Source organism: Eublepharis macularius, chromosome 18 (assembly GCF_028583425.1).
Source record: "Eublepharis macularius isolate TG4126 chromosome 18, MPM_Emac_v1.0, whole genome shotgun sequence".
Taxonomy (NCBI): Eukaryota; Metazoa; Chordata; class Lepidosauria; order Squamata; family Eublepharidae; genus Eublepharis; species Eublepharis macularius.
In genome coordinates, this window is record NC_072807.1 from 16,108,784 (window position 1) to 16,132,889 (window position 24,106).

At 42.3% G+C, this 24,106-nt stretch overlaps 1 protein-coding gene across 2 annotated transcripts in view; it reads left to right on the top strand.

Moving 5' to 3' along the window:
* DENND4A (DENN domain containing 4A) overlaps positions 1 to 24,106 on the top strand; it is an 81,860-nt gene that overhangs the window by 18,918 nt on the left and 38,836 nt on the right. For both annotated transcript variants that reach the window (XM_055002280.1, XM_055002281.1), the window contains exons 4-13: positions 1,981 to 2,050; positions 5,679 to 5,848; positions 6,995 to 7,233; positions 9,801 to 9,867; positions 11,124 to 11,182; positions 11,768 to 11,912; positions 13,999 to 14,174; positions 17,004 to 17,104; positions 21,078 to 21,296; positions 23,493 to 23,638. In XM_055002280.1, coding sequence (XP_054858255.1) covers positions 1,981 to 2,050; positions 5,679 to 5,848; positions 6,995 to 7,233; positions 9,801 to 9,867; positions 11,124 to 11,182; positions 11,768 to 11,912; positions 13,999 to 14,174; positions 17,004 to 17,104; positions 21,078 to 21,296; positions 23,493 to 23,638 — 1,392 coding nt within the window. The remainder of the gene's footprint in view (positions 1 to 1,980; positions 2,051 to 5,678; positions 5,849 to 6,994; positions 7,234 to 9,800; positions 9,868 to 11,123; positions 11,183 to 11,767; positions 11,913 to 13,998; positions 14,175 to 17,003; positions 17,105 to 21,077; positions 21,297 to 23,492; positions 23,639 to 24,106) is intronic.

Consider the following 24,106-nt stretch of genomic DNA (forward strand, 5'->3'; position numbering starts at 1 on the left):
GAAAAGTACAAAATTGTTGTAATAGAATTTCTCGTAGAAACTTACAACGTCCTTTCGTCACATACACATTGATTGTTTCCTAGTATCCAGATTTATAATGTCTGAAAATTATGCTAGAATCAGTTTTCATGTGTGATGGCATTCCCTTAATAAATATAAGCATACGCTTTAGTGTTTCAGAACATTCACTTTCAGCAGTGTGCTGACAGTTTTTAATAGAACAACTTCAAAAGGTTGCTGGGTTTTTTGCAACCCAAAGAATTCTATAACATTGCTGTTATGATGCCTCCTAGTAAACAACTTTGAAGGCAGGCTTCACGTTCTACAGATTCCCAGCTTTCATCATTTGAAAACAGACGTTTTAGATATTTTAAGAATTTCTGTGTTGAATCTGTCCATTTTTAGCATGCCCAGTACTAGATGATACGGATATGTTGACGAGAGGAAATCAGTTAAGGTTGACTGATCTGGTCTATTGTAGTGTGTTTCCTTTGGGCCACTGGGGGTCTCTGCAAAAATAACATAGCACCAATAAAGACACACTTCTTTTCCAAGGTTTTCTTTCTCAAGGTTTCATTATACTAACACCACACTTGTCCCTCATTTTCCTGATAACGTTTTTTTCTTAGCCACTAGAAAACGTGATCTCCCTGCAAAATCCAGGTTACTGCATTTATTGTGTATATATATATACTGTGGCTTGTAAAATACATAAAAACATCCCTCTTTCATTCCAAAGATGACACTGTTGTGTGGACACTTACTGGTTGTGCCAAAAATTAAACAGAATGCTGTATAAAATCCTACATATTAAGACCTGTTGCCTGTGACAGAAAGAAGTTATTGCAAAAATATTGCAAAATCGTTAAAAATGGGTCATAGGGTAAAAAAAAAATTACAGGCTAAGACTCAAACATGGTTATAAAAGGCTTAAACACCAGCAGGAATCAAGTAAAAAGGCAAGCCCAGGAAAATTCGTTATTACCTTATGAGTCAAGTTCTCTTCCTCTGGCACATAGAAGTATTTATATGATTCATTACCATAGCTACACTGATATTGAGCTTGACTGTATACAGGTTGTCCTTTCTAGCTTTCTGATGTCTGGTGGTTGTTGGGGGTTTTCCGGGCTGTATTGCCGTGGTCTTGGCATTGTAGTTCCTGACGTTTCGCCAGCAGCTGTGGCTGGCATCTTCAGAGGTGTAGCACCAAAAGACAGAGATCTCTCAGTGTCACAGTGTGGAAAAGATGTAGGTCATTTGTATCTACTCAGGAGGGGTGGGGTTGAGCTGAGTCATCCTGTAAGAGTTTCCCAGGGTGTGGAATGCTAATGGCGGGAGGCTTCACTGTATCCTGAGGAGGTTCTTTTGCATATGGATTGGTGCTTGATGTGCTAATCTTCTCTGCAGGGCTATTGTCGGGTGTGGAGTGTTTTGTTGGCCTGGTGTTTTTCAGAACTGGAGCCCATGCTCTGTTCATTCTTAAGGTTTCTTCTTTCCTGTTGAAGTTTTGCTTATGCTTGTGAATTTCAATGGCTTCCCTGTGCAGTCTGACAAAGTAGTTGGAAGTGTTGTCCAGTATTTTGGTGTCCTGGAATAAGATACTGTGCCCTGTTTGAGTTAGGCTATGTTCAGCCACTGCTGATTTTTCAGGCTGTCCAAGTCTGCAGTGTCTTTCAGTCTTTCTGATGTCTGTTGTGTGGTGTAACATGTTGAACTAGAATCTGGGATACCCAGGTTTGAATCTCCACTCTGCCATGGGGCCAGTCACACTCTCATTTTAACCTTCTTCAAAGGGTGATCATAAGGATAAAATGGAGGGAGGAAGAATGATGTTGAATGATGTTGAAAGCTGCTTCTTGGTTCCCATTGGAGAGAAAAGTTCGGATAAATATATAAGTAAAAAATTCCTCCCTTTCCCTTATAGCATTGCACGTTGGCTTTGTATGCCGCTTAGTAGCCATTTCTGTCTTTTTTTTGCAGTGGGGTTCAGCTGTATACTTGTGCTATAAGAAATCTGTGGCGAAAACAAACACCATATCCTACAAAGCTGGTAAGTAATCTATAGCTTAACTCTCAAATACAGTTTTTGCTTGCGTTTAGTAGAAGAAGAGAGGCCATAAGCTTCATTTTTACAGAATTCTTTTTAGTACGGGAACTTAAATTGGATCTGCATTTGCTTCGGCCCGTCCAAGATCGATTTCTGTTAATGTCAAAGAGACTGAGAATGTTGAGAGATCTTAATTTGTCTGTCCAGGATCCAAAGTGCTGGGCTGTTAGTTTGGAGCTAATTTTCTTCTGGACCCATCCTGCCCTCACCCCCTCTTCATTACCATATAGCAACCTCCTTTTCAACCTTAAAGTAATGACTACTGAGGAATTACACAATTTTAAAGTTGACAGTGAGGAAACTGAAATTGTACAAGATTTTCTGTTCCTTGGCTCAGTCATCAATCAAAAGGGAGACTGCAATAATGAAATCAGAAGCAGATTGAAACTCGGAAGAGCAGCTGTGAGAGAGCTAGATAAGATCCTTAAAGATAAAAGATACCTCTCTAGGAACCAAGATCAAGATAATCCAAACTGTGGTATTCCCCATTGCTATGTAAGAATGTGAAAGCTGGACAGTGAAGAAAGCTGACAGGAACAAAATTGATTCATTTGAAATGTGGTGCTAGAGGAGAGTTTTGTGGATACCATGGACAGCCAAAAAGACAAATAAGTGGGTACTAGACCAAATCAAGCCTGAATTCTCCCTAGAAGCTAAAATGACAAAACTGAGGCTATCATACTTTGGTCTCATCATGAGAAGACAAGATTCTCTGGAAAAGTCAGTAATGCTAGGGAAAGTGGAAGGCAGTAAGAAAAGAGGAAGACCTAAAATGAGGTGGCTTGACTCAATAAAGGAAGCCACATCCTCCAGTTTGCAGGATCTGAGCAAGTCTGTTAATCATAGGACATTTTGGAGGTCTCTCATTCATAGGGTCACCATAGGTTGGAGGCAGCTTGACGGCACATAACACACACAGTGCTTCTGAACAGGGGTGGGAAAAGTCAGTCTGGCTATGGAAAGAGGACTGGGTGGGAATGTGCGCCATCCCTGGGCTACTTGCTGCTGTCGCTGCCCTGCCTCCTCCTCCTTAGTCCTATCAGCACCAGAAGCACCAACACCATGAGAATCTTGCTAGGGACGTCCCCCTCCCACTCTTAACAGGTGATCCGTGGTTCCACTGTTAAATTTAAAAAGCCTATAAAAGGATGACAGTAGTTGAAAATTGAAGCTTAGCTCCACTCCCGCTCCTCCGATTGGCTGCAGGCTGAGCGTTCATGAGAATGCTTGCTTGCAACTGCCTTGTATTTTCCTAGTTTCCCCTTTGAGCTAAAGCCGTGTGCTTGTGTCTGTGTGTGTGTGAGGGTGGGGGAGGAGTGCTGTGGCTTCAAAGGGAAAGGCCCAGGAACTGCACAAGTTGTGCTCAGATTGCGCATGACATGCAGAAGCAAAAAAATGCTGCAGTTGGGGAGAGAACAGTGGGTCAAAAGCTGTGTGTGGAAGGCACAGTAGGGGTCCCCTTAGTAGATATCGGTATGCCATATGTACATCATGCCTTTGTTCAGATGAAAATCTGACTCTGGGGAGACTCTGGTGATACGCAGGTAAAGACAGGCGCTTGCCCTCCTCTTTATTGGAGCTGCTTGCCTGGACAAGCCTAGTCTAAACGAACACAGCGGTGCTTTAGAGGACTGGGTATGGAGTGCAGCCTAGCGAATGTGACATGGCTGGCAATCCGCTTGTCAGAGCAAAAGCAAAAGCAGCAGTCCCATCGGTAGTAGAACCAGTGTGGTGCAGTCGTCAGAGTGCTGGACTTAGACCAGTGAAACCTGGCTTAAAGCCACCACAATAACAAGCTCCCAGGGGTGGTCTTGGGCAAGTTGGTAGTTGTCAGTTTAGAATGCAGGAATAGCCCATGTCTTCTGAGTACTTTGGAGGGAGGAACATACACAGATGCCTGTTAAAATGGGGAGGGGTGGATAGGTGGAATCTGAGAGGCTCCAGGGTTGTAGTCCAGAAAATGTGGGTGGCCAGTTTTTTTTCTGATCTTGCTTTCTACTTAGTAAAGGCAGTTTGTTGCTGGTAGGCTTGGATAGAGTTTGCAGATGAGTAAGCTCTTATCCCAAAAGACTTCTTCATAATAAAACTCTGGCTTGACTGCAGCTGCACCTTTTCTCCGCTGCACCTCTTTTTTATTTCACTTTTACGTTTGAAACAGCTTTGGCCTTCTTTCCATGTAGGCCTCACGAGCTCTGCATATGCTCATATTTTTTGGCCTACTTGCAATACTGCAAAATGGGTAATGGCACGAGTTCTATCATTAATTTTGTGCTGATTTCATGTTAGTTTTATAATGACAAATAATGAAACAGCTTATTTTACATGTGCCATGTTTTGTTTAATCTGAAGGGCTCTCGCAATGGCTTGCAGACGGAATAAGACAAAAAAAGTACTTGTGCAAACAATAAATGTGGACTGCAAAAAAAGCAGTCCAAAGCCTTCCTGGAAAAAAAGTTGGTTTTTATTTTTATACTCTCCCGAGTGCTTATGCTTAGCCCTTGAAAAGATTCTCCGTACTTTATTAATAAGGGTTGAAAGTGGTAGGACTTACTTAGATTAACACCAGGGCTTTTTTCTGGGAAAAGAGGTGGTGGAACTCAGTGGGTTGCCCTTGGAGAAAATGGTCACTTGGCTGGTTTGATTGCCCTCGGCGCCACTTGGTGGCGCCGAGGGCAATCTACACTCCCCTCTGTCTGGAGATCAGGGGGCGGGGCCACCAGCCATGTGACCATTTTCAAGAGGTTCCGGAACTCCATTTCACTGCGTTCCTGCTGAAAAAAAGCCCTGATTAACACTAACAAAATATTGTATCAGAAAGCAGTAGTGGGTAGACATTCAAGCAGTTGACCAACTAATGTGAGCTTTGAATTTCCCTTATTTGCTCTGTTTGGGACAGACAGTTTAAATTTCGATCCTGATGCTAACTTGGAAGGATTTTACTCTTTGTTTGTTGTTTGCTTGTATAGTTGAATCTCTTGGGAAGACTGCACTTGATACCAGTATTGAATGAAGAATTAATGTTGTGTTAGATTTGCAGTGATATAGGCTTGCTCCTAAAGAGGATGTTTAAGCTAGAATTGATGTAAAGCCTTTAGATAAGAAAACTAAGAATAAAAGCGCAGTTCTATACAGAGACACTCTGGTAATGGACTTAGATCAGGTTAATTCTATGTAGGATTGCACTGCAAGAACAATATTTTCTTTAATTAAATGCTTGTTAATAGTTCAGTGGCTTACATAAGCAATATATGCCTAAAATGTTAATAGTGTGCAGATAGGGTTGCCAGCTCCTGGTTGGGAAATTCCTAGAGATTTTGGGGGGTGGACCCTGAAGAAGGTGGGTTTTAGGGTGGGAAGGGACCTCATTGGGGTATAATGCCATAGAGTCCACCTACCAAAGCAGCCATTTTCTCCAGGGGAACTGATCTCTGTGGCCTGGAGATTAGTTGTAATTCCAGGAGATCTCCAGGCACCACCTGGCGGTTGGCAGCCCTATATGCAGAGTAGCGTATGCATTTGATCCCGGAAAACTTGGGTTTAAGTAACATTATGAACAAATTCCTTTCTCTAGGCTTGCTCTGTAGATACCCAGAAGATGACTACGATTCATTCCCCTTACCAGAATCCGTACCTCTTTTTTGTCTCCCAATGGGGGCAACAATTGAATGCTGGCCGTCTAATAGCAAGTATCCCCTCCCTGTTTTTTCTACATTTGTGTTGACTGGAGCTTCAGCTAAAAAGGTATGAATCAAATTTTCAGGTACACTGTGTTCTTTCGTGTTTCTAATTTTGACCTGTTACTCAGAAAAGTTCCTGTGATGGCTTCATGTAGCTGTTAAATCTAGATGTCAACTGATTTCAACAGTAATTCCCTCTCCCTGGGAAACCGTGGGAGCTCTAGTTTTCTGAACGGATCTTTAACAGAGACCTCTCAGTGCCTTGTCCAACTACAGTTCTGGCTGCAGTTATCTCCACAGGAGAAAAAAGACAGGTACAAGTGTTGTACCTGTTTTTCCCTCTTCCATGAAGATGGTTTTAGTTTAACGGGGTAATTTAAAACATTGAAGAGGCTTGGCAGGAAAGGGTGCACTGCTAAGCATTCCTTTTCCCCCCAATCTTCAAAGCAGCTTCATGGGGCTGCTAATTAGCTTTCAAAAAGAAGCAAGAATCCTAATCCGTGATCTCGGTTTTCACATCGTGTTTGATCTATGTTTTAACTGGTATGAAATAGAGATTGCGTAGATATGCTGTCTGAGGACATGTTTGAAGAATCAAAAGTGTGTAAACATTTGCCTTCTGAGCTTGAATGTTATAACCAGAGGAGAATTATATTGTTGCAATAAAAATCTTTTGTGGGTTGGAACTTTTGTGGTGAAGAGAAAATATATTTGCACATGCTGGTAAAACATAGCTGACACGTTCAATATATTTGCCTGCTAGCCAGAAGCTGTTTTAGCTATTTACATTGAATTCTGGATATTTACTTTTCTCAGTTATTACAAGTATTTTAGATATTTACCCGGGGGGGGGGGGTGTCATTGTGGGAGAGGAAATCTATCTCCCCCTACTTCCTTGCCTTTTGCAGGGCCCTATTGCCAACCTGGCTGTTGCTTGTTTCTCCTTCTCCCCTTTTAAATATTTCCCTCCTTCTCCCTGGTAGGGGAAATGGGGCAAGGGTAAAGTGCTGATGCCAGCATTTGTTGAGACAAACCAGGATTGCACGCTCTGGTTTCACAAACTAACCACAGTTAAAATAAACCATGGTTTGTGCAGTTTCTGAACCAAGCCTTTTAAACCTCTTGAAGTACCTTCCCTTGAATTTGAGGTAAACACATGACTGTTGGTGAAAGAATAGCTCAGCGAAATCTAATGTATTTTCCTTTGCAGGTGTATGGCGCTGCTATTCAGTTCTATGAAACATACCCTGAGGAGAATCTCACAGAAAAACAAAAATCTCAGCTGGGTTTAGCCGCTACTCCCGACAAGAAATCAAGTTTCAAAACAGTCCAGACGAACAAATGCATCTGCCTTCTTTCTCACTGGCCTTTCTTTGATGCTTTCAAGAAATTTCTCACATTTCTGTACCGTTATTCCATCTCTGGTCCTCATGTCCTGCCTATTGAGAAGTGAGTTCTGTGACGTGTTTTGTATATATTGTTACTGTACATTTTTATGATGTAAGCCAGGTGACCAGTTGCCACAACCTATGGAGTGTCCTGCTTAGCCAGAATGTTTTTGGGTTCCCTGCCTCCCATAATTGGCTCACTTTAGATGTCACATGGAAGCATGATTTAAGGCGGTTTTGCTATAGCTTTGTGTAATGTCCAGCTTGATAAAACATGCTTGGTAATCCAGAAATGGAGACCACAGTTTGAAGTGGGCTTGCAAAATAAGTTATATTCCACTTTCAGAGGTTGCTGCCTTAGATGCTGGAACACTGAATAAATGGAAATTGAGAGTAGATGAGTATCTCTGTGGCATGGCTTGTTCAAGCCATGGATTGCATTCTGAATGATGATTAGCGAAAATCATGATTCGATGTGTTTTCTGAGGAGCTGGATAGCCCATGAGAGCCTGATCTCGTCAGATCTCAGAAGCTAAGCAGGGTCAACCTTGAATAATAATTGGATGGGAGACCTCCAATGAAGACAAGAGTTGCAGAGGCAGGCAATGGCAAACCACCTCTGTTAGTCTCTTGCCATGAAAACCCCACCAAGGGTTGCCGTAAGTCAACTATGACTTACTTCATTTCAATGACACATCATGGTGGGATATGGAATGATATGGTTTAGCCCGATCTCATCAGATATCAGGAGCTAAGCAGGGTTGGTTCTTGGATGGGGGACCACCAAAGAAGACAGCGGAGGAAGGCAGTGACAAACCTTGCTGGGGTCGCCATAAGTTGGTTGCAACTTGACAGCACATATACACATGATACTTTCTACAGGTCCACCCTATATCTACCCCAGATCTTGTCAAGCAGACATGTACTGGGAGTTTTCAGTTGAAGCGTAGACAAGTAGGGGTGGATTTTTTGGCTTTAGCACATGCCATTTTCCCAGCCTGAAACAGCCTCTGAGAGCCTTGTTGGTGATGAAACTTACGTGTAGCCCATCAGTACATGTGCGTTTCCACAACCAGTCAAATAGTGACTCCCTGGGGTCCTTTCAGGTTGGGAAAATGGCATGAGGAGGCTTTACCCCCCCCCCTTTTCTCCTGTGATCCTGATCTAAATTAGTTTCAACAGGGAACTCCTGGAGCATATCTGCTTGAAAAGACCCGGGATGGATATGACACAGGCCTAAAAATCTGCTTGTGTGTACTTAGATCCTGAGCTGAGCTGCTAAACCGGCTCCATCTAGATCCTTTCAGTCCATTTTCTGGTACTGCAGAAAAGACGAGGCAGCTGCCAAATCTTCCTCCGTTTGTAAATCTTTGCATGCCCGGTCACTCGTGTCATGTTAAGAATAGCTTCCAGGAGACCGAACCTCATTTTCTTTTTGCAAATTGGAAGAAAGTGTGTGTGTGTGTGTGTGGTTTTTTTCTTCCTTTCAGACTCTTGATGTGCCTCAAATGACCAGTATGTGCGAGTGTGGCAGGCAAGCCAAAGAGGTTTTTGGGCTAGTAACTTTTGCTGCTTTTATTTGCCAGCTTCCCTACAACTTGTTCCCCCTCCTGGTGCCCCTGTGAGTCAGTCATGGCATTTTGAGAAACTCTGTATTGAAGCAGACAAGCACAACTAACTGGAGCCAGTCGTCGGAAACATCATATATTTTATTCTTTTCACATGCTGTTGTGGTGAGGCTTGTCATGGACTGAGAGCAGGATGAGACCTGTCCTCTTAGGAAAGGCTGACATTTATATGGAAATGAACCGATGTTTGTAGCATCAGGGAGGCTGGTAAACCCTCGTTTCTCCTGGAGTTAGATGTTTTCACAGCTTGTGGGGAAGATAAGAAATATGATGTACAAATACTTGTCTGTTGGCTGATGAGAACCCAGAATCCAGATTGGCTAGGACCTTTCTACAAATGTGAGGGCAGAGAATGGAAAAGGAGCTCTTCTTTCTTTGTGTTTGTGTGTGTGTTACTGGGGGGAGGGGAGTGTGTCCATGTGAGCGACAGCCAGAGAGCAACCTCTTTGCACACCCACTCATTTGCACCTTCCAGCTGGGAGGGAAGAGCAGCTGCCAGGCACTGTCACTTCCAAATTAGGCTGGAAATCTTTCTGTATTTCATTTGTAGCCCATATGCACTCTAGAGATAATACTAGTAGAATAAAGCTTGTATTTGTTTATGTTATAAGAAGATTCACTGGCTACCTGTGTGACCTTGACGTGCCCAGCATTAGCAGAGCAGCCCCTGTTTAATGCTCCTCCTGGCATGAAACTGGAATAGAGGACAGTGGCAGGAACTGGAGGGAAAGCCTCCCCCAGCTCTTGAGAGAGAGTCGGAGAGCCATCCCTGCTGGGAAGAATGGATCTCCCTTGGCAAAAGCAACTTCTCCCCTGGCTTCTGAGCAGGGTTGGGGCTTGCTTGCCTGCTCGTGGGCTGGCTTACATACGTAGGTGCACGAGGATGGCTGGGCAAACTCAGGGGTGGAAATGTCACAATGCTATCACAGTCTTGTGTTCTGTAAATATGTTCAGATCACTGCGTTACATTAAGCTGAAATCAATATGTCTTCTTTCTCAGGCATATTTCTCATTTTATGCACAAAGTTCCTTTTCCATCCCCGCAGAGGCCCAGAATTTTAGTCCAAGTAAGTGTCAATTCATCCTTGTTTATACTTGGCTGACTTCTGAGCTGGTTCATGATTGCATGTTCATCACCTGCGCTCGAGGGCTCTTTAGGTGCGAAATGACTCCATTAGAGTTCATTGTGCCTGAAGTGGTATGAAAGATCAGTCAGCGGTGGCTCATTTACACATGGAATTTCCCACGATGCTGCAGCTGTGAAGCACGTGTGAATCCATCTACAGTTGTGGAAAGTTTGCTTTATGTAGCTTGGGAAAATAAGAGAAAGCATAACGCACCATCTTATATGGGCCTGTGATGCCATTTTCTTACCTATATCAAATCTCTGAAATTTCTGAAAGCTGTTCCTTATGTCTTAAGAGGTGCACACAGGGCCAGATTATATAATACGATTCCCCCCACTTTGGTGCTGCCCGTGTGGTTCCAAAATGGGGCTAATAATTCCTGTCCCTCCCGCACCAGTGCCATTTTCCTGAGATGAAACGGGCCTCCACTGACTTTTTAAAAAGCTGTTCTCTGCAACTGCTGCTTGTCTGCAGCGGAAGCAGCTCAGATCTGAGGAACCGCGACCCTTCTTGCTAAAAAATCACATTGTGTACTTGGTACCCCAGTCGACTTGCAACGTGTTCCTAAGGGGCGCAGTGACGCTTTTGCAGTCAGGGCTGTCAGATTGCGGACTCCTTTTATTGGATGCCCTTGTGGGCTTTCTCAAGGGCATTGCTGAAGAAACCCTTGGGGAAGAGGATATCCGTGCTAAATTATTTAGCCAGTTCATTAGCATGTGTAAGTCAACAGACCAATGCTGTCATAAATAGCTCGAAGCTTTACCACTGGACTGTGAGTTCTATCCGTGCAAAATATCTTCAGAATATACACATAGGATATGTGTAGTTAGCAATGGGGTAGTCAGGACCATAGCAACAGTAACAATTTTGTGAAGATAATTAACGTTTACTGAAATTATCTTCTAGTAGTACCTGCTTAACATGTCAACACCCTGTGCCAAACACTTAGTGAAATCTTTAATAATTCTAAATGCAGTAAATAATAGGGGCAATTTTTAATGAATTATTACCTATTTCCCATGTATATCATCGCTAAATATGACCAAGCCTTGTAATATGAGATAAAAATAAATTTTAAAAGTGCTTTCATAGATCTCTGGTGTCCATAACATAATGTACATTCCTTTTCATTATTAGTAAAGGAAATAACAATGTACATACTAAAAACTGTTTCTATTTTTATTTTTCGTCTAAAGCTATCACCTCATGACAGTTTGATCCTCAGTCAGCCTGTATCATCACCTCTACCACTGAGGCAAGTAAAAACATAATTTTATCAAGTGTTCATTATCTGACGGCTGTGCAGCCTTTTGAGAAAGTAGTGTTATAAGGGATCTAAAAGGGGGCAAACATTTGTAGTAAGAAAACTTAATTTCATTTGTGTGATGAGAAAAAAATTGAAATTGTTTGAAATATGTTTTTTCCTATGAAGACTAGTAAGTTTTACTAATATTGTCTCTACTGCGGTAGAGTTCATTATAATTCTTTCTGTTATTAAGTACTTAGAGCCAAGCTACAAGTGACAAATGACACTTGCCTGGCAAGTGAACAGACTCACGTGTATTGCTCTCTGTTCACTTGCCATTCACTTGCTCTCCACTTGATCAAGTGGAGAGCAAGTGAATGGCAAGTGAACAGGGAGGAATACACGTGAGTCTGTTCACTTGCCAGGCAAGTGTCATTCATCACTTGTAGCTTGGCTCTCAGATACACATCTTTATTTAATAGGAGGGGGGCACCAAAGACAAAATTTCTTTGTTTTACCTATTTTTCAGTACAGTGTAATGTTAGTGCTATTCACTGCTGAGTTATTAATCTCTGGGTTTTTCTTCTTTGCTAGTGGTGGCAAGTTTTCTACTCTTCTGCAGAATCTTGGACCAGAGAATGCAGTAACACTCCTTGTATTTGCAGTTACAGAACATAAAATCCTTATCCATTCTTTACGGCCCTCTGTCCTTACCAGTGTAACAGAAGCACTTGTCTCGGTAAGTATTTTGTCAACCTCTTCCCTCCTGATGGAATGTCCAGAGTTCTAGGGACTAGAACGCATGATCAAGGTTTAGTAGTGAGGGTCCTCCTGATATCCACAAGTGTAAAACATATTTATTTATTGATGCTTTTATGCAGTGCATTGTCGATTAAAAAATTTACCAGACTATCAGCAGCTAAGATTGCATTAAGTCAAAATTGGAAGATGGACAAGATCCCCACTGTCAAACAGTGGTTGCTGAAGGTTTGGGACATGTAGATAATGGAGAAAATAACGAATTAGATAACATCTATGAATAATCCCAATTATCAATCTTTGTATATAGAAAAATGGTCCCCATTTTTTGAATTTGTAACCAATTATGCTAAAACTGACAACTCTGTACCAAAAAAAAAATAAGGATTTTCTTTTATATGAATTGTATACAGTATATATCAGGTTGTTTAGCTCAATATCTTAAATGTTATATAAATCACTCATTTGGTGTTAAAAGTTTACATTTTGGAAAAAAATTATAAATTTTTTAAAAAAGAGTTATTAATAATTTCCCAGACTATTTCCAACAATAAAAGTTATTATAAGCATTACAGTTTTTTATCAAATGCAACACAGATAATATATTCAAATGGAAGAATAAATAGCCAACAGCAGATAAATAATGAAAACTCATTATGTATATTAAATATCAGTAGCAAAAACAAAACAAAACAAAAACCAACCAAATGAGCATCAAATAAATAATTAAAACCCAATTATGCGCATTAACCAACCATGGTGAGCTTATAGTCTACTGGGACAAAAAAGGCAACAAAATACAAAGAAACAGCCTGGAAAAGCCTTAGACAATGTTAAGTCTTTATATGGTATCAAAAAGCCATTGTGGGGCATGAGGGGGCAATACATAACAGAGGCACCACAGTAGAAAAGACCATCTCTGAAGTTAGGGGGGGCTGGTCATTGGAGCAGGGGCTATGAAGCAGATTGTAATAGCCAGAGACAGGGCTTTTTTTCTGGGAAAAGTGGTGGCGGAACTCAATGGGTTGCCCTTGGAGAAAATGGTCACATGGCCGGTGGCCCCGCCCCCTGACCTCCAGACAGAGGGGAGTTTAGATTGCCCTCCCCGTTGCTGAGCGGCGCAGAGGGCAATCTAAACTCCCCTCTGTCTGGAGATCAGGGGGCAGGGCCACCAGCCATGTGACCATTTTCAAGAGGTTCCAGAACTCCGTTCCCCTGCGTTCCCCCTGAAAAAAAACCCTGGCCAGAGAGGCTTGTATGGGAGCAGGAGGTTCTTTTATTCAGGACTTTAAAGGTAAGAACCAGCACTTTAAATTAAGCCTGGGAATAAATTGGTAGCCAATGTACTGGCAAGATGAGATTCCAGTAGTCAGCACTTGTCAACAGCCTTGCTGCCATGTTGTGGACTAATTGTGAAGATTCCAGAGCACTACATTGATATCTGTGTCCAGATCATAGGAAGCAGAATAGGTGTATTTGTATGATACTCTGGCCAGGAACTCAAATTCTGTGAAATAGGTTCCATGAACCCAAAGGAACTTAACTGTATGGTAAACCACTGAGGGATGTGTGTCATCATGTGTCAAGCATGTAATGTTCTAAGTATTTTGTTTGTTGTTTTGCTTTTGCCTCCAGAGGATGTTTGTTCACATGGGCTATTAAAACTGTTTTGTCATCAGAGGCTCATCTATTCTGTTTCCTGCAGAAGAGAATGTTCTGTTTTGGACTGGTGGAGCAATCCTTGGACACAATCCAATGGAATATTGTCTTATGCCAGCTCCATTGATGTGAAGGGGAACGGGTTGACAGTATACTCTTGGGCAACTAGTGTTTGTGTCAATAGGGCTTGCGCATGAGAATTTCCCGGAGGCTTTTTTAACAAGGCAAAATACTCAGTGTTTTTAAAAGAAGGGAACTGATACCTGTCAATATCTAAATTAGCATTTCATTGGTTTGTCCAATTAATAGCTAATGTTCATGTTGAATACGCTTCCTATGGGAATCAGCTCTCTGAAGCCTGTCTGCTAATTAAGATCCAATGCATATGTTTTTCTCTTTTTCAAAAGATGATATTTCCTTTCCACTGGCCATGCCCGTACATTCCTCTTTGCCCTCTGGCCCTGGCAGATGTTTTGAGTGCGCCATGCCCATTTATAGTAGGAATTGATTCAAGATACTTTGATCTCTACGACCCTCCACCAGATGTTAGCTGCGTCGACCTAGATACGAACACCATTTCACAGTAAGCATAAAGTACTTTTCTTTACCATATTGCAGTAATTTAGCAGTCAGCACAGCAATGAAATCCAGTTTTCCCCATCTCCTTGTACTGCTTACCAAAAGAAGAAAACCATGGGGTCTTTTCCCATGTACATTTTGATGACTCTTAGCTGAACGTGGAAATGGACTCTGTTGAAAAACGTTCTGCTCGATGTGAGGGAGGATTCTCTCTGTGTCAATAGATCGGGGGTGGCTTATTCACACACACCATATCACCATAACAACAATAATAACATGCATAAGTGTTCAAAGAAGGTCGTGTAAATTATCTCTGTGATTCTTACAACCAGCCCTGTAAGTTAAGGCTTTGTGCAGCCAAATTGGGGCAGAGGCTGAGAACAAGGTAGCTCTAGTATGCTTAGCAACGACACTATTACTATTTTATTTATTATTTATTTGGACAATGTCTACGCCCTCTCTCCAGAGGACCTGCCAGCTATGCTTCATCAGGCATAAAGATGCGCATGTAGGCCAGTCTTTTGTTGCTACACTTTTCCTCACACTGTTGCCTGTTAGAAGATCCCACAGACATAGGGATTGCCACAGTAATTTGCCGTTGCCAGTAAATGAACACTTAATCTTCTAAATAATTTCAGATTGTCTCCCCATAATCTTCTCAGGAGTGTGAAAAGCCGGTAGCTTTCCTAAAAGCCTCAACTGAGGCTTATGTGCTACTTAAGACCACACAGTTTGAAAGCAGAACTGAGATTACTCTCTCCTTGTAGTTCTCGGTGGTCTAGCCTTCGTAGTCTTTATTGGGGGTGGGGGTGAGCGCAGAAGAAACGTCCCCCCAGAGGAAATCAATTTTGTGTGCAAGTTCCATGTTTTGTTAAACTGCTCTCAGTTTGTAATTTTTGTTATAGCATATAAAAAAGATATTTTGGTAGTTTAACTGGGTTTGAAGATATAACTGATCCTTGATTTTTTTTTTAAGGAGATGGAAAGAAATCAGTGTCCTTGCATCAAGTCAGGCTTCGCTACACACACATACCAATTTACTTGTCATGGCTTCTTACACAAGATCCTGGGAATCGTTTTATGTTGGATGAGAATTCCCTGTTAAAGATCCCCAATGCCCTGTCCCCTCAAAACAACTCCTAGAGTTCTCTGAGAAGGGAGAATGTTAATTAATTAAATCGGATGCTAATATGCCATTCGTTCAATTTATAATAGATTAACCATTGCACCTGAGCACCTTCAAATGTTCCATTAAGATTTGTGATTTTGATTCAGTTACTGGATTGTTTCAGGATGCCTGTTCAAAATGCTCTCGGAGTTCAAGGGCTCGGTCGAGCCTCCAAAGAGCCACTGAGGTCTGCAGCAGGCAGGGAGATAACGAGAGACATGCATAAAAAGAGACGTGCGCACAGACTGGGTGTAAAACAAACTCTTTCTGCCGTGGAGCTGAATGCTCATTATTTTGGATAAAGAGGGCAGCTGTTGACAGGTTGTACCACTGCTGGGTAATCCTAGATGAAGGGAGTAACTCGTTACCAAAGAGCAACCCTAGATGATTCATGATTGCAGACGATGCAAACTTACTCTTAAGCCCACTGTCCCTCATTGTGGAGATGTGACTTAGCCCCCTAAGTGGATGAGTTATTGTACAAACCTCTGAGCCCCTGAAACTCACCCCCCCCCCAAGCTTGCAGGGGACCTATCCTATTTCCCCAAGCCATGGTTTCTGTGCACTGCTACCCACGTCAGTTCTGACTGCAGCTAATGAAATGACTGTGCCAGACAGTAGCAGTCCCATGCAAAAAAATCAATCCCACCCTACACAACCAGTCAAGGAGCAAAGTAAAATGCTTTCTCACCTCTGTCAACCAGCTGCCAGTCTTAGTCCATAGCAAGGTACAGGCAGCATTCTAGCAAATAACCCAAATGTCAGGTGAGACCAGGAAAATTATTACCAGATAACAGCCACAAGAAGATACACAGTTGAGGATAGGGCAAGGAACAAACAGAGCCTCATCTTGGACCGTTGCTTTTTAGCTGAAAGTGGATTGGAGGGGGAGGCTTTGCTGCCCATGTCCTTCGCCCTACTCCTGTCAGCTACTCTGAGGGTGAACGGCCAAGAAGAGGGCAGAAGGTTGATCCTGCCCTCCTGGTACTAATCCCAGCCGGATGATCCAAATCTTTGCCACAGCTCCCAGATTTCCCACCCCATCCTTATCTCAGGCAGATATTGGGCCCCAGCCTGGATTTTCTATTCTGCCACATTGTGCTGTTGAACACATTGTTGTCCAGGGGAAGGGGGAAGTGTTTAACTCCCCTATGTCAAAAGTGAAATATTAGTAAACCATTTTTTGTGCCCGTATGGATTTCAGGTACCGGAATGTGCAATACTCACATGCTTAAAGAAAACTACCCACTCCCAGCTGCAGCAAGAACGGGAACTGGGAGATGAGAAGCTGAATCAATTAGCATGGAAGCAAAGGAATGGGAAAATGTTTAAAATATAAATAGAAACAAACAGCATGCTTAGCGCTGCCTACAGAAAAGGGGGGAGGGGAATCCCTGCTCGTCATCCAAGAGTTTCCAGCCCACAGCAGAGCAGAGGCACGAACAGTCTCAGAGCTGCACAAGACACTTGTGCGAGATGCTGCCATCTCTTTACAGGCGTTTATGTTTTAAAAACACATTACATTTAGAAATTATGTTTGCATCAGATAGTTATTTCCCACCATGAGTATCCCTTTATAGTTGTTATTCTTATTATTTGACAAAGTATTTTAAAAATAGCCCATACTTTTCTCTGGAAGTATTAAATGTCTCTTCTTATTTCCAGACCTGGAGAGAAGAGAAATGTTGCATGGAAGATCCTGCCAAAGAAACCGTGCAAAAACTTGATGAACACGTTAAATAACTTGTATCAGCAGCTAGCAGAATGTAAGTGAGGAGATAACCAGAAGACGGGGGCTTACTTTTTGTTCACCAAAGCGGTTCATTTCTTCAGATGGTTATGAAATTTGTGCTCTTTAGCAGGGAGAGTGGCTTCAGCTAACTTAACAAGTACAAGAAAAACATATGGTTTGTCTTACTTGATACAGATGGCATGTGTTTAAAAGATCATTTGTAGATGGAACAATATGAAGGTTTATAAGGAAGTGACGTGAAGGAACTTTGTTATTCACGCCTAAAGAATTCTTCCCCGCACTTTATTCGGTATTGTTGTTTAGTCTGCTTCTAGTCCTTTATAATAAATTACATGGCTCCTATATTGTTTCTGGACATTTTCCTGTTGATGCCCTGAAACAGTTTAGAGTAGGTTAGTTTAGCAGAATAAATGTTTTATATGCGTATATATCTTCAGTCAGCATCAGAGATACCAGATTTCAGCAATGATTGGAATCTCTTTCTTGTGTGTTATATCGTTGCTGCTATCTCAGTGAAAAGAACTATAGGGAAAAATGGGACAATTCCACAGAGAAATCAAAGTTATAGATGTATTTTTTAAAATATGCACGTTTTGTTCTTGGCAAGCTTAGCCCTGTGGTAGCACAGCATGTTGTAGCAATTTGTGTACAGTTATAAAGTACATTTCCCATTACTTTGGTATATGAAGAAACAGGCATTATCAGACAATATATTAGCTTGTAGTCATGAACGTAAGGAATTGTTGACTGTAATTTAGAAAAAAAATGCATTAGAAGCTTATTCACTTGACTGCATCAGAGCCAGTGTCATACAGGGAACTTATTTATTTATTTACTTTTATTTGTCACGTACCATTCTTGTTGAAGCTGAAGGCAAATTACAAAATTATGACAACAGAGCAGTAACTTTTTCCATAAGTAGCTGAAGAATTCTCTCTAGTGTTTCTGAAATATGAACAATGGGAATAATATTTAGAGTGGGCTTAGTCACTAGTCACTAGCCTCTCTTCCTGGAGATGTTTGTATTATAATACCACTGTTGGGATGGTGACTTTGTACTTTAGGAAATTGGAGTTGCTGTGAAGAAGGCTTTTAATGGCATCTACAAAATGTAATTGTCAGATTTGTTGGAGCCCCGTTCGAAAGCACCAGTATCTGTCCCGGTTTCCTTCATAACTTCCTTCTTCTTCCTGTTAATGTTCATTTTTCTCTGAGGAAACCCTTTATGGTTTTCATTTTAAATGGGTAGCCATGTTGGTCTGCAGTAGAACAGTGGGATTTGAGTCCATCCTTTCCTTTCTTTCAAGCTGCTTTGATCCAATGAGCTTGCACAGTGGATAAGGAGTCTTTATTTCTTTAAGGAAAATACGGTTGAAGAGATACTTGGCCAAAGCCAACGTGATCTTTGGATTTCTGGCCACCAGCAAATAAGGAACTATATTGGCTTTTGATACAGTAGGAGATAGTTTAGTTAAAATAGGAGCAATCTGCAGTTCGTGATAAGAATTGTAACGAGGGCATTTCAATATCATACAGGACAGGATTTGAGTCCAGTGCCACTTTAGAGACCAACAAGATTTTCAGGGTGTAAGCTTTCAAGAGTCTGAGCTCCCCTCTTCAGATACGATTTTGGAAGCCCAGTGCAATCCCATTAAATTAAAAAGGAGTGGCAATGATGCAGTCCCTGGTGGATTTCACCCTCAGGCATATTTATTATAAGTAATTTTGCTTTGCTTGCCTTTGTGCTTAAAAAACTGTCCAACTAGCTAGTTCTTCAAGCCCCTGTTCACATAGTCAGGCTCCCACAGAGGAGAAAACATCAGCTGATAGTGGTATTTCCAGGAAAGGGGCTATCTAGCACAAGGTGGATTTGATGTGAACAATTTTATCAGCCAGATGCTTAACAAATATGTCACAGCAGTTGACCAGGAGTTCCTTTCTGATCCCCTCTGGCTTAAATGAGGTATATATTTCAGCACTTTACATAAATTGCCCTTTCCAATGTGGATGTCACTGAGTTTTTACCTAGACCAATTCTGTCAATGTTTCCATAGCAACCTACTGTTCCGCAAACGTAAATGTGCCTGTCTGGGGCTTTTGTATGCTTCAGAGACTCGTGATTTGCATGCTTCCCCAGAATTTTAAGTAAACAGCGGGATGCATTTAAACCAGATTTAATTGACTTAACAAAGGGCCCATCAATAAGGTGGGCCGTGAGCATTATTGAAGCTTCCTCATGGTAGCCTTGCGTTCCCCTCTTTTCCCCTTTTGGTTAATGTACTCTGATGTCACAGCGGCTTAGTGATGATGACATAAATATTGTGGTTCCAGGGACTCCACTGTTCTGATATAAGAGAAAAGCTGGCCAATCTTGGATCAGGCAACAAAATGCTTGTTAGGGAATCACTGGAGATTTCAAGATTAAAATTCCAAAGTTCTTGAGTGTCCCGTGTGAAATTATGGGCTTTCAAATGTCACCTTGAGGGCACAAATCAGTCAAGCAGTTGAACTTTTTGATAGAAAGGGACGCTCAGTGCTGCTTATGGTAGCCTAATGAATCCAGCATGTTCCAGAGGGGGTTTACCTGTGATAATCTGCTGCAACCAAAACGACAAAGAGTTTTGTGGCATCTTAACAACTAACACATTTATTGTGGTGTGAACTTTTTTGAGCCAGAGTCCACTGGCGCAATGGAGGAAGCTGGCAAGGAGCTCTTGAATTGCAGAAGGGTGTTAGTTACAAAGAAAGGGCAGAAGGTGCAGTATTCCCATGACATAAGAGTGTTACATTACATTGTAGAGCAGAGAGGTTGCAGCAGGGCTCCACAGGGAAGGTCTTCTGAGGAGCTGCAGACCAGTAATTCATATTTATTTATTTACTTCATTTATACTCAGCCTTTCTCCCCAACAGGGACTCTAAAGCAGCTTGTAACATCATTTTTCCCTTCCTCCATTTGATTCTAACAAAAACCCTGTGAGGTAGGGTAGGCTGAGTGTGACTTAGCCTAAAATCCCCCAGTGAGGTTCCATGGCAGAGGAATGGGGATTCGAACCTGGATATTCCAGATCCTAGTCTGACACACCATTGAACCACACTGGCTCTCAAGATAGAGGGAAGTGGAGAGACACAAACTCAGAGTAATTCACTCACTACAAAAAGCCATTGCCCTTCCTTTCAGGTGTATGCATGTACACTAATCTGATAATTTGTACTACTCTGCTGCTTTACCAACTATCTTGTTTTCATGTGTGCTCTGCAGTGTAATATAACATCTAGGTCCCTGAGAAACTGGGACTTCTTGTCTCTTTTTGGAATCCCCCCCCCCATCCTGCTTCCTGCTGCCAACTTTCTCTGGCTACCAACTGAGAGTCTCTTTATACAAGACATCTTACATGGGAATGCTCAGGTGTAGGGAGACACAATGTTACCCGGGAAGCGTAGTTTAAAAAGATGGAGCCGAAGGCTCTGTCAATTTCACCTCTCTACAGGAGGGTAGTTTAGAAAGTCAGAGCCTGCGGAGATCACTCCTCAGCAGGTTTGTTAATTTCATCTTCGCCTCCCTGAAGGCTCTGTCAATTTCACCTTCCCTTTGGGGAGGCAAAGATGGAATTAACAAACCCTTCTGAGGAGTGATTTCCGCTGGCTCTGTCTTTTTAAACTACCCTTCTGTAAAGAGGTGCAATGACAGAGCTGTCAGCTCTATCTTTTCAAACTACACTTCCCGGCTAATATTCTGTCTCCCTCCCTGTGTAAGATGTCTTGTGCAGAGAGACTCTGAGTGTGACAAGTCCTGCAGGCTCCGGCTTACAGAATCTCACACCACAATTCATTAGTCTTTTAGAGGCCATAAAACTCTTACTTAATTTGTACAAGGCAGGTTTAAAACCTTACAATGAAACAAGGCATGTGGAACCAAAAGGAAACCACTTTTCTGTTCTATTATTGTTAATATTGGCATTATTTTCTCCTTTCAACTTTATTCACAGTGCAGCAAAGACCAAGGGATGACGCGTTGATGGAACTGGCTATGAATGACTATGATTTTCATTCAGGAAAAAAGATGCACTTATTGGATGTGGAGATCCAGGAGGCATTTCTCTGTTTCATGGCCTCCATACTAAAAGGTTACAGGTCATACCTTAGGCCCATTACTCAAGCACCTTCTGAGACGGCAACAGACGCCAGTTCACTCTTTGAACTGCAAGGTAAAGGAACAGAATCATAAGCTAGAGTTTGCAGTGGCTGAAAAATACAGAGAAAGAAACTGGAAAGGACAGTGTTGAATTGCCAGCCAGTTTTCAGCCAGCTAAACATAAAACCACATTTCAGTTCGTTTAACGTTCCTGCAGTTGGCTCATCTGTGTATGACTTTCCAAATTTGTTTCAAATATTGCTTTAGGCAACATTTTGTATCAGATCTAGTTTGGGTGTGTGTGTGGCATGCTAAAAATATGTTTGAGTTTCTGGAGCGTTTGTGTGCATTATGCTGATTTGAATGCAGGGAGGGAACTCTGAAGAGAAATAATTTTGGCCAGTATGGATTTTATGTTGGTATTGAAAAATAATTTAAATTCAGGTTGGTTAAGCCTTATGAGTGAAAACACCCTTAATCTTCATTTTTATTTTACTTTTAAAAACACTGTTACAAAATGTATTGCTTTGACCTGGATAGCCCAGGTGAGCTATATCTGGTCAGATCTCAGAAGCTAAGCTGGGTTGGCCTTGGTTAATAATTGGATGGGAGACCTCCAGCAAAGACCAGGGTTGCAGAGGCAGGCAATGGCAAACCACCTCTGTTAGTCTCTTGCTATGAAAACCCCAGGGGGTGGTGGTTGCTATAGGTTAGCTATGACTTGAGGGCACTCTCCACCACACAAAATGTGTTACTGGCTAACTAACACCTTTAGCTACAATTTCATTGACTGCTACATTTGAAGCCAGCATGGTGGTATAGTTAGAATGTTGGATTGGATCTGGGAGACCCAAGTTCAAATCCCCAGTCTGCCATGGATGCTGGCTGAATGGCCTTGGGCCAGTTGTGCACACTGAGCCTAACCTACCTCACAGGGTGGTTGTGGGGATAAAATGGAATCAAGAAGAAGGATGTAAGCTGCTTTATTCCCCTCTTGGGGGATAAAGCAGGATATACATGGCGTATATAAATAAATAAACCTAATAATATAGTGTGATTTTTCTGATACATGTAAGAGGGGGGGGGGGTTCTCCCAGATCTGTTGGGGGTTGTGCAGGGGGGTTGGGAGAGGTTGCCATCCTGAAAGCCTATCTCTAATGAGTAAAGTAAAGGTGGTCCCCTGTGGAAGCACGAAGTCATTACTGACCCATGAAGGGACATCGCATCACAACATTTTCTCGGCAGACTTTTTGTTACCGGGTGGTTTGTCATTGCCTTCCTCAGTCATCTACACTTTACCTCCAGGAAAATGGGTACTCAGTTTACTGACCTCGGAAAAATCGAAGGCTGAGACAAGCTTGAGCCGGCCACTTGAACCCAGCTTCCGCCAGGATCGAACTCAGGTTGTGAGCAGAACTTGGGCTGCAGTGCTGCAGCTTACCACTCTGTGCCACAGGGCACTTAAGTAAAATATCTTAAAGTATCTCTAAAGAGCCACTGCAGTAGCTGAACAGCAGGGACCCAGAACAGCTTTGGGAGGAGACTGGGTGACTCCCTTTCTCCGATGGGGAGAGAGATAATAATAATAATATTTAATTTATATGCTGCTCTTCAGGACTATTCAATGCCCACTCAGAGTGGTTTACAAAGCATGTTGTTATTATCCTCACGTCAATCACCCTGTGAGGTGGGTGGGGCTGAGAGAACTCCAAGAGAGCTGTGACTGACCCAAGGTCACCCAACTGGCTTCCAGCGGAGGAGTGGGGAATCAAACCTGGTTCTCTAGATTAGAGTCCTGCAAGAGCACAGGAGGCTTTTCAGGCCTCCTTTAAATTAGCTGAGAGGGGTCTGATGGAAAGGGCACCTGGCTACCCTCTATAGGCTTTGAGCAAGGGAGCTGGCAGCAGGAGGTGGAGAAGGAACAAAGTGCTGGAAAACCTCTCCGCTCCTGACTCTGGGGTCAGTTTCGTGTGACACACAGAGGTGGACCAACAAAAGAGTTTCCCCATTACAATGGTGGTGGAGAATGTTAGTGGGGTTATCAAGGCAAGAGACGAACAGAACTGGTTTGCCATTGCCTGCCTCTGCAACCCTGGTCTTCGTTGGAGGTCTCCCATGCAATTACTAGCCAAGGCCAACCTTGCTTAGCTTCTGAGATCTGACGAGATCATGCCGTTGATCTAATTGGTTTGTTCTCTGTTTTTAACAGAATGTAAGTTCTTTGACTTCTCTGTCAAGTCTATTGATAATGTCAATATTTTCTTAACAGGATTCTTGAAAAGTCGTGACCGTTCACATCAAAAGTTTTACACCATGATGACAAAGACTCAAATGTTTATTCGCTTCATTGAAGAGTGCTCCTTTGTCAGTGATAAAGACACAAGCCTTGCCTTTTTTGATGATTGCGTAAACAAAGTAAGTGTATTGGAAACATTTCCCTCGCCAATAGTACACATAATCAGATGAGATGAAATGTTTTTGCAGCTCTGGGGAAGAACCATTTAGAGTGTCTTTTCAGTCCCGGGTTGTGCATAACAGTTGTGTGTATGGAGAGTACGTGTGGAGATAGAGAGGGATGTCCTTTCTTTCAAGACTTTTGCCACTGTTGCTCACATGAACTGATGTCTGTTCCAGAGGGGGACAAAGCACCATGGGTGTGCACATATATGCTCTTTTGGTGGAGGACAGCTCCTGAGACAGGTGGCTTCTCCCATTCCCTTTTGGAAGCAGGGCTTCTAGAGATTTTTTCTTCTTTCCTTGAGAGGAATATCGCCTTCCCCCCATACACTGTTTTTCATCTTGCCTCCAGCAGTCAGTCTTATGTCTCTGCAATCCACAGGTTTGCTTTGTAGAGGCTTCTCCTTCTTGACAGGACACTGATGC